Source organism: Oncorhynchus clarkii, chromosome 1 (assembly GCF_045791955.1).
Source record: "Oncorhynchus clarkii lewisi isolate Uvic-CL-2024 chromosome 1, UVic_Ocla_1.0, whole genome shotgun sequence".
In the NCBI taxonomy this organism is placed as follows: Eukaryota; Metazoa; Chordata; class Actinopteri; order Salmoniformes; family Salmonidae; genus Oncorhynchus; species Oncorhynchus clarkii.
In genome coordinates, this window is record NC_092147.1 from 51,316,584 (window position 1) to 51,326,524 (window position 9,941).

Here is a 9,941-nt window from a genome sequence, read left to right on the forward strand (position 1 = left end):
CTAAAGAACAAGCATTTTTGAGTTAGCTACCAACTTCAGAGGGAACTTTATTTAGCTAGCATAAAATCCACATGGAAAACTGAGATTCGGCAAATAACGTTTAAAGAGTGGCTTATTAGACGCCAAACCAACAACAGTTGCTACTAATAACATAAATTGCTAATGTACGGTGTAAAATGTGGATTTTATGATGTAATGTCAACTTTTTATATTTCTATCCCGGGACCATTCAATTTTCAATTTACCCACAGCAATTCTCCATAAATCTGCTATGGATCACCCAGAATCCCATACCTTTATCACAGAGAGTTAGACAATGTAAACACTATTCTACCAGGAGGTGGCATAATACCCATTTTTATGCAGGAATTTAACAATGTAATTACACTGTTACACTAGCTGGGGAATTCAATAGTGTTAATGATTAGTTATTGGAGAAACGAGACCAAGATGAGACTCTGGACAAGGCGGATACGGTATATTAAAGGCCGTTTATTCAAGCGTAATAATATCTGGCAAAACGTGCTGCACGGCTCCTATTCGTCCAACTCTTAGGGAGCTTTCGGAAAAGAGACCTAAAACATATTTGTGCAGTTCATTTATACATTGAAATGACGTAGGTAGATTCTGGTAGTCCTGGCTCCTGGTAGGTTGTTCGTAGGTGATAGACAGTCCTCTCCAGCCTGGTGTCAGTATCCCATTGGTTCTCGACAGAGTTCTTTGTCTTTGGAGCCCATCCCAAAGGGTTTTGAGTGTGTGTATATTTATGAGTTTTCAGTGTGTTCATCTTATTCCGCCACCCTGTGGGGGTTTCCCGTGCAGTTAGTATATTGAGAAACAGAGAGATGAGGAAGGTATAACACAGAGTACAAGCCAAAATTGCATGGTTAAGCCCAGGCAGACAACAGTCAGTGAATGCGTCATTACATGTTTTAATATGTTATTACAATAGTCTGGTCCCAGATCTCGTTGTGTTCATAAAAAACATCTGAAAATCAATCATAAATCATTGAAATGTTTTTTTGGGGAAAAAGTTTTAATTCATTAATTGAAATAATGTTTTTTTTTTTATCCCTGATTGTTTGAACACAATGGAATTTCAATTCTATTTTTTTTATGTCCTAAATGACAAAGTACAGAATATCAGACAACAGACAATAAAACAATTTTAACATTAAAACAATAACATTTTACTCGCTTTTTATCCTTCATACAGTACATGTCAATCTGTTCCTGCAAGAATGAAACACAAAAAGAAGAAGTGGAAAGTAACTGTACAAACTAAAATAAACAGATCGGTAAAACACCAACACAAAAAGACTGCATCAGGAACCTCACCGATGAGTGTGAGCTAATGTACTGCACTGCAATGTAATGTGCTGTATTCATATTCAGACTGTATCAACATCACCCAATAATATGCACACCATATTTCGTCCTGGGTGGCGAGATTAGGCATTCCACCATCTCAAAGCAAAGCCAGCTCCCCTCGTGACCAGTGTGTCTACATAGTCTCTGTAGTGATGCTGACAACCTGCGGCTGCACCCTATTCCTGTTGCAGTTAAACAACCAAGCACTCCTGCGGTGACGGTACCTCTTGGACAGCAGCACATAGAGCACAGGGTTAACACAGGGATGGAGGTACTGGAGCACGGTGCAGATGAAGTAGAACATCTCCCAGGACTGGCCGTGGCGGTAGAGCCCAAGGTACACACACAGCTCCAGGATGTACCTAATAATGAAGACGAGTCAGGAGAAGAGGTATAAACAAGAACAAGTGTTATAATTTCCCCTAACGTATACAATAAAGTCGTCATCATCTTCCTCATCCTCTTCATCATCGTCATCATACCCGGGAAGCCAGCAGATGGAGAAGGTCCCGGCCGCCAGGAACACCATAAAGGAGGCTCGGCGTGTGTTGCGGGCACTGGCCACAGACATGACTGGGCTCTTGTGGAGGAAGCAGGCCAACCGGACGTAGTTGAAGGCGATCACCAGCATAGGGACAAAGTAGTAGAGCATGAACTGGCTGAGGACCACCTGGTGGAGGAATGGATGGATGAATGGATTCAAAATGTTGTGTTTTCTCACATCAATTGTACACCATTTTCTTTCAGCGAATGAAAGTAACTGTCTTTTCTTTTCTTTTTTACAGACCTGGTTACTTCCAGTGACATTATTTTAACTAAACATAATAGCTTTTGTTACACATTGTGTGCATCTCAAATGGCACCCTATTCCCTCTAGTACACCAGGTCAAAAGATGTGCACTATATAGCAAACAGAGTACAATTTCAGACCAAGCCATTGTTACCTGATAGTGGTGTTCCTGTATGGTGGGCAGGCAGAATGAAAAATTACCCAAGCCGGGGCTCAGGCTCTCCTTGGTGGCGAAGATCCTCAGAGGCAGGCTGATGAAGAAGGCTGATGCCCAGACCAAGACGAACATCAGGACCACCAGGTCCATGGTAGGAGGGTGGTAGGGGTTGGTGATGATCATGGCGCGTGTCATGGACACGGCACACAGGCTGTAGGTGCTGGCTGCCAGGGAGAAGGCCAGAAAGAACTGGTACACCTTGCAGGAGGTGTCCCCCAGCGGCCACGAGTAGCTGAAGAAGACGATAGGAGATGATGAAAGATTATAAGATTATTGTCACAGAGAGATGGTAATCCTACTTCTGCTTTTGTACCAAATACTCAGAGACAAACACAGCACTCATATCCCACAAGATTCTTCTGTTTGCCAAACATAGGGTTTGATCTGCTAGCAACCCTCCAGGTCCAGAGGCCCCTCTAACCTCTATGGCTATTGGCTAGGCTACCTGACAGTTGAGAAAAATAGCACAACTGATTCAACTAGTCAAGGGCGTGATAATTAGACTACAAGGTGAATCAGATGTGCTAGGTCTTTAATAGCTTAGATAAAATACATGGCACAGATAGGGGTCCCCGAGAAGAGGTTTGCTACCTGACAACGGAGTGCAAGGTGAATGGTATCAGCAACAGGGTGAGGAAGTCTTCCAGGGCCATGCTCTAACCTCTAACCTACCTGACAGCAGAGTGCAAGGTGAAGGGGATGAGCAGCAGGATGAGGAAGTCTGCCAGAGCCAGGATCTCTGATCTCTAACCTCTAACCTACCTGACAGCAGAGTGCAAGGTGAAGGGGATGACCAGCAGGATGAGGAAGTCTGCCAGAGCCAGGATCTCTGATCTCTAACCTCTAACCTACCTGACAGCAGAGTGCAAGGTGAAGGGGATGACCAGCAGGATGCGGAAGTCTGCCAGAGCCAGGATCTCTGATCTCTAACCTCTAACCTACCTGACGGCAGAGTGCAGAGTGAAGGCGATAAGCAGCAGGGTGAGGAAGTCTGCCAGAGCCAGGATCTCTGATCTCTAACCTATAACCCACCTGACGGCAGAGTGCAGAGTGAAGGGGATGAGCAGCAGGGTGAGGAGGTCTGCCAGAGCCAGGATCTCTGATCTCTAACCTCTAACCTACCTGACGGCAGAGTGCAGAGTGAAGGGGATGAGCAGCAGGGTGTAGAAGTCTGCCAGAGCCAGGATCTCTGATCTCTAACCTCTAACCTACCTGACAGCAGAGTGCAAGGTGAAGGGGATGAGCAGCAGGATGAGGAAGTCTGCCAGAGCCAGGATCTCTGATCTCTAACCTCTAACCTACCTGACAGCAGAGTGCAGAGTGAAGGGGATGAGCAGCAGGATGAGGAAGTCTGCCAGAGCCAGGATCTCTGATCTCTAACCTCTAACCTACCTGATGGCGGAGTGCAGGGTGAAGGGGATGAGCAGCAGGGTGAGGAAGTCTGCCAGAGCCAGGATCTCTGATCTCTAACCTCTAACCTACCTGATGGCGGAGTGCAGGGTGAAGGGGATAAGCAGCAGGGTGAGGAAGTCTGCCAGAGCCATGCTGAGCAGCAGGATGTCCAGACAGTTCTTCCTCAGGGTGTTGTACTTGGCAAACAGAGAGAACACCAGTAGGTTGGCACAGAAACCGATGCCCAGGATCACCCCGCAGGTACAGGCAAAGATCAGGGAAAACATGTTGGGGACAGCCTGTTGTGTGATCAAAGATTTAGATATAATCTCAATCTCAAAATGGTTAGATAATCTCAGTTCTTGGAAACGTTTCAATATAGTTTAATTTATATCAAATTTGCCAATCCACTTTTTATCAGTGGACGCTTTTTAGGGGAGGAAGGGGAGGACCGTCCCACTCAGGGAATTTCATAAAAATACAAATAGTGAAACATAAAATATATTCAAATGTCACCAAATAACTGATTAAAACACACTGTTTTGCAATGAAGGTAGCCTCAACAACACCCTCTAGGGTAGCACCATGGTGTAGCCGGAGGACAGCTATTTTCCATCCTCCTCTGGGTACATTGACTTCGATACAAAACCTAGGAGGCTCATGGTTTTCACCCCTTCCATAGACTTGCACAGTATTTATGGTGACCTCCAGAGAACGTCCTCAAAACTCTTGCAAATATGAACTGAGCACATCCAATGAAAGAATCAGAGACTGAATCTTGTACTGAAAGCATAAGCTACAGCTAGCTAGCACTGCAGTGCATGATGTGTGGTGAGTAGCTGACTCAAAGAGAGAGAAAGACAATAGTTGAACCCTTTTGAACAAATGAATTTCTTGAAAAAAATTAAGGAAAACCAGCTCTCGCTCTGAGAGAGAAAGAGCTAACTATTTTCTTAGTTTACCTTTCACTTAGCTAATGCAGCTAAATTAGCCTACTCAACAACCTGACTCAGAGAGGAATGCTATTTATGTTAGCTAGTTAGCTAACTGGCTAAGGCTATCCAACACTGCTACTCTTCCAACTGTTAAACTGCTTGCTGTACACTGTACTCTGTGATTGTACACATGGATTGGATTGTGGGTTTTCTAACTCATTTGTTGACTATAACGTTAATACGGTGACAACGAAGTAGGCTGTGTTGTAGTTAGCGGTTATGATATGAAGGTTTGGCTTGGAGGTTTTTGCGCCTGGTCACAGACTGCTGTTGTGTTTTGCTCTGAAGCCTACAAGCGAAGGGAAAAGGTGAGAGGAGGACAGCGCGTAGATGCGAGAACGGAATTATACAACGAGCAAAGTGATGATGCTGTTTATGAAAGTGAACTGTGTGTGCGGGTGGCCAGGGGTGTATTTATTTAGCCGATTCTGTTGCAAAACGTTTCTTCAACAGAAGCAAACAGAATGAAACGGGGAGGGACTTACCTAAATTTGTCCAATAGAAACTCTTGTTTTTCTTTTTGGACAAATGACTACACCCCAGATCATCTATATGCAGGCAAGAGTGTGCAAGGCGGTATTGAATCACGTTGATTACTTCAATTTGTCTTCGGCCTGTGCATTATAAACTTTCATTTGTAGGCTAGGTTGATGTTAAATTGAGCTGGGTGAATGGAATATGATTGACAGTAATAGAAATAAGGCCATACTCCCCCCCCCCCCCAAAAAATGGTCCTAATCTTAAACGGCATTACCGCCACTGAGTTTTATATACATTACATACATATACATCAAGCTTGATCTAGATTTTATAACCACAAATAGCTAACAAAATTATTATTAGTGTTATTATTGTATTTAAAAAGTTTACCTACTACTGGACTACAACTGACTTGCTCTGTACCTGAAATAATTATTTGGATGACCCTGTTTAGCCCTGTGTGTTACTTACCATACTCTTGGGTTATTGAGTGAAGTATCCTCATGTGTACCAAGATAAACAGCAGTATTCTCCGTCATGGGTAAATCCGTTAGCCATTCTTTGAATTTTAGAGTATCCCCATAATGAAACTGTTAAAAGTGGCTTGCATGTGAAGTCTATGACTCTTAGTTTTTGTTTGCTGACTATGGAGAATGGCAAACATCACTCACTCAGGTCAAATTGATTCTGGTTGGATGAGTTTAAAGGGAGAGTACTCACATCTGACTCTGAATTTAGCACAGTTACCGTTTTTGAAGGACTGGGGTGTATGTCTATGTTGTTGTATCTTATAGTTTTCCAGAGAATGTGTTTTTGGCAATTCCAATGGTTATTATTATGTAATGTACATACAGTAGCTTCTGAATGGAAGTGCGTGGGTTTATCACAAGAAGTGAAAAACCTGTCACAGATCTTTTCTGACCTTTCACATGAGTAAAACGTAGACATTAGAGAGAGATAATCTATATTTTATTGATGTGTGTTCTGTGGGGGTTTCCATACAGTATGTGTTATGTTCAGCATATTTAACCCCCATGCAAACAGACCCTACTCGCAAAAGAAAACGTCCCACTTTCCTTTCCGCGTATTGTTTTCCTGTTGATTGTCTTCCACCCTCTCCCTCCCCTCTCTTCTCTCAGTGAGTTATTAATGCCTTTTCCATTGTTACATTGATTTCTTCAGCACAGTAGTGTGGAACGCCAGTCTTCTGATGGGGTCTTTATCAGACCATTCCACTGTGTTTATGACTCTGGCTCTGGCTAATGGCCTCAGTACCGGCTCTTAGGACAGGATGTAGCTGCAGTACTAACGCTGCTGCCTGGTGTATTTACTCTCTCCCCTCCCAGCAGGTCCATAGAGTGTGTGACCCAAATGGCACCCTATTCCCTACATAGTGCACTAATGTTGACGGGCTCGCGCTGGTCAAAAGTAGTGCACTATATAGGGAATAGGGTGCCATTTGGGAGGTGTCCATTCAGTCAGAGACGGGTTAAAACACACCACATGGTTCTCTAGTGTGACATTAACAACCGTATAAGGTCCCTTGTTCATGCTGAATAGTCAACAAATAGGCTATATTGATGACTTTCTCATTGGTGATAGGCTACGGTAACTCAATGTAACTCATTGGCGCAATAATTGAATTTATATAAGAAAATGGGATGGTACAGTATTTGATTGGACTACATTGTCTGTAGAGAGAACAGAATGTATTCATGAAGCTTTAATTGTTTGATTTGTTTTGTTGTTGTTGAAATTATGGTGTTCTCAGTGCAAGTGCTTAAACTTGAAATAAGTCTGTGATTATACCAGCAGTTTAAACTCTGTCTTCTTTGATCAAAACATAGTTTCTAAAACTGGAGAGAGGGAGTTTGATGGAACAATCCAATACCATACACATCAATGAGATGATAATGGGCAGTACTATAAATGGAAGAAAACAAAAATAAATACAAATAAAAATGAAGCATTTATCAACAGGAAGGAAGGAACATTTTTCAAAAAACAAAAAAATCAACCACAAAGGAGAACACTTGTGTAACTTCACAAAAACATAAGGATATCATCATTATATCTAAAGTGCATTATATTGTTATGATAAAATGACCGAAAGTCAGCAGCACCGTAATACATTCACAAAGTAAATACACAGTTCAAATGAAATAAATTATGGGAGAATTATTTGTTATGGATGCTAACTACAGATTTAAAAAAAAATATTCACAAGAGCCACCAAGCATTAAAAAGAATAGTCCTCCCTAATTTTGTGAATTTAAGTATGTATAGTTAACAAATATTTTATGCGTAACGTTTACCGCGTAGCCTATGCTCTACTTTACATATGGGCATCTGGTTGGATGAGTGTGTGATCAGCCCCTGGAAGGCACCTGTCGTACATCGTTTTCTCACGAATTATAAAGGAGAAGGAGTAAAGCATAGTTTGTCATTTGACATATCTCAAGATCTGCATATTATTCACCTAATAAATACGAATACAAAAGTAATATGTGTTGTTATAAAGTATGAAAACACCTCTGATCTCTGGATATATAAAAGTACTTTATATCAAGGCAAAAAAAAAATTGAAAAAGCAGCTGATTAAAACAAGAAAGGCAAAGAACAATGTCCACTATGGTATGGGGAGACTGTTTCAGTTATTTGCTTGAGAGTCGTTGAGATCTCAATCAGTCATGCTGGAACTTCTCTGCCTGTCAGAGTTATTAGTTCAGCGCCACCCATAGGCTACATGATGTGGTCTGTCTAGCGTCCTCTGTGACTCCCTATGTGTCTCCCATGTCATGACAAGGGTTGTGTCGCGAGCCCGCCGCCTCCTCTTCTCGCTCTCCCTCCGTCTCCCTCTCTCTCCCTTCACCTTCTTTTTCCTCTTGGTGGACACCTTCAGCGGCTGGTCCTTGTAGGCCACAGACTTGTTGGTCTCCTGGGGGAGGTTGCCCACCTCCCCTCCCAGCTGGAAACTCAGAGGGAGGTTCTTGGTCCCTCCGGGGGGTTTGGGGGGGCGTAGGGCGCTCCCGCTGAAGGTGATGTGGCCCCCGTTGGCGTTGTTCCTACTCTGGGGAGGCGGGGCTCGCTCGCTGTCGGCTGTGTGGACTTTATCTAGTAGCCCTTGGAGCCAGAGCCGTCTCTTGAACTCCTCCAGAGACCGGCCCTTGTCGTGCATCAACTGGGCGTGACTCACTGACCTCCTCCTGAAGGGGGAGAGGAGAAGGAGATTGTCAATGAGTGTTTAAACTGGACTCACTCTCTTTGTAAGAGTAGATGGTAAAGAAAAAGAGTATCTTTGTGCCACACCACATCAGAAGCTCCATAGTGGTGCAGAGCCTGTGGCCAAGCGGTAACACAGGCTCTTTTCATAAAATAAAAAAACTACTTTTAACTACTCTTTAAGAGAGTAGTCCACCTTTCCCACTATCCTCTCCTGATCTATCTCTAAACAACCTATCATTTTCTCTTATAGCTATTATTTTGTGCAGTATAAACCTGACTGACTAAACCTACTTGAGAGGTGTTGATAATTGAATGACAGCCAAGGTCATGTTCCAGTAGATCTCAATAGGTGGCAGCATAAACAAAGGCATGTAGTGCCTGGGAGAGCTCAAGGCTATCCATGTTACTGTATGAATGCTGTGTGAAGCCATCTGACCACCACAAAATGTACAAGAGAAACATAAGCTAACAAGCCACATATTCAACCACAAAGCATGTCACCTGGGCCACAAAAGTCAATCAAAACCTTGCCATGCACAGGGCTGAGTTTGACAGATGTTTTGTAGGTATAATGCAAATCTATGTTCTTTATTAAAGGCTAACAATGTTTTACATGAGAAAACACAAATCCATGCTGGTCAAAAATATGTACAATTGACCCATTTTTGCTTGGTTTATTCTATATAATTTCAGCATAAAACTAAATGTAACAGAACTACAAAACGTAGTACTGTAGTATGTCGTTTTATCTGTGGTTACTTTTGATTTTAGGTTATCATTATTTATACCATTGGCATCCGTTTCTACATCGATACCACGGTATACTTTTCAGAATATCGAGACCTCTTTTCCCAAATCATCAAACAGCAGTACATCAACCTTAGATGTGATTCAAGTGATCATGGTTTACACGTGACCATTGATTGATACACTGCCATTATTACCAGCCTTTTCCGGTGCTATGCAACATTCAACAATGGAAAACCATGATGCTATACCAAAGGGTTTCTTAGTTGGTGCGTAAAACCATTTTCTTCCAGAACATAGACTTACATTCTGTTAGTGAGAGCATCGATGGGTCTCCCATAGAGTGGCACTGGAGAGCACAGCAGGAACACAACTAGACTCAACTGCTGGAACATGCCTCTGGGACACAGCATTCTGGAACAGTAACTCTGGAACACCCAACAGACAACGTTCTGTCATTCATTGTATCGCCATTCGCCGGGAACCATATGTACATAGTACATTAATGATGATTTACTTGAAAATGACCACCTGCAAACTTACGTTGAAAACAACAACAAAAACATTGAAATGGAAGATGCAATGCCTATTTCATTGAGATCTAATACATTGAAGATACACACATTGAAGAACAAGGTTAAATGAGGTACTGTAGGTGGTACAGTAGGTCCTCAGAGAGTTGCAGCTTACCTTACTGCTACTTATCTAGTGGTTTTACTTGGCA

At 42.6% G+C, this 9,941-nt stretch overlaps 2 protein-coding genes across 2 annotated transcripts; both read right to left on the reverse strand.

Annotated features, from left to right (window-relative positions):
• Nucleotides 1–1,504: 1,504 nt before the first annotated feature.
• LOC139406461 (galanin receptor 2b) lies at nt 1,505–5,784 on the reverse strand. Its single transcript, XM_071149112.1, has 5 exons — nt 5,722–5,784; nt 3,861–4,069; nt 2,316–2,610; nt 1,854–2,041; nt 1,505–1,733 (listed from the first exon to the last, which is right to left on the reverse strand). The coding sequence occupies exons 1-5, from the start codon at nt 5,782–5,784 to the stop codon at nt 1,505–1,507; spliced, it is 984 nt and encodes a 327-aa protein (XP_071005213.1).
• Nucleotides 5,785–7,970: 2,186 nt separating this feature from the next.
• Nucleotides 7,971–9,630, reverse strand: LOC139406523 (parathyroid hormone-related protein-like). Its single transcript, XM_071149239.1, has 2 exons — nt 9,524–9,630; nt 7,971–8,451 (listed from the first exon to the last, which is right to left on the reverse strand). Exons 1-2 carry the CDS (start codon nt 9,628–9,630, stop codon nt 7,971–7,973), a joined length of 588 nt encoding a protein of 195 aa, XP_071005340.1.
• Nucleotides 9,631–9,941: the final 311 nt, after the last annotated feature.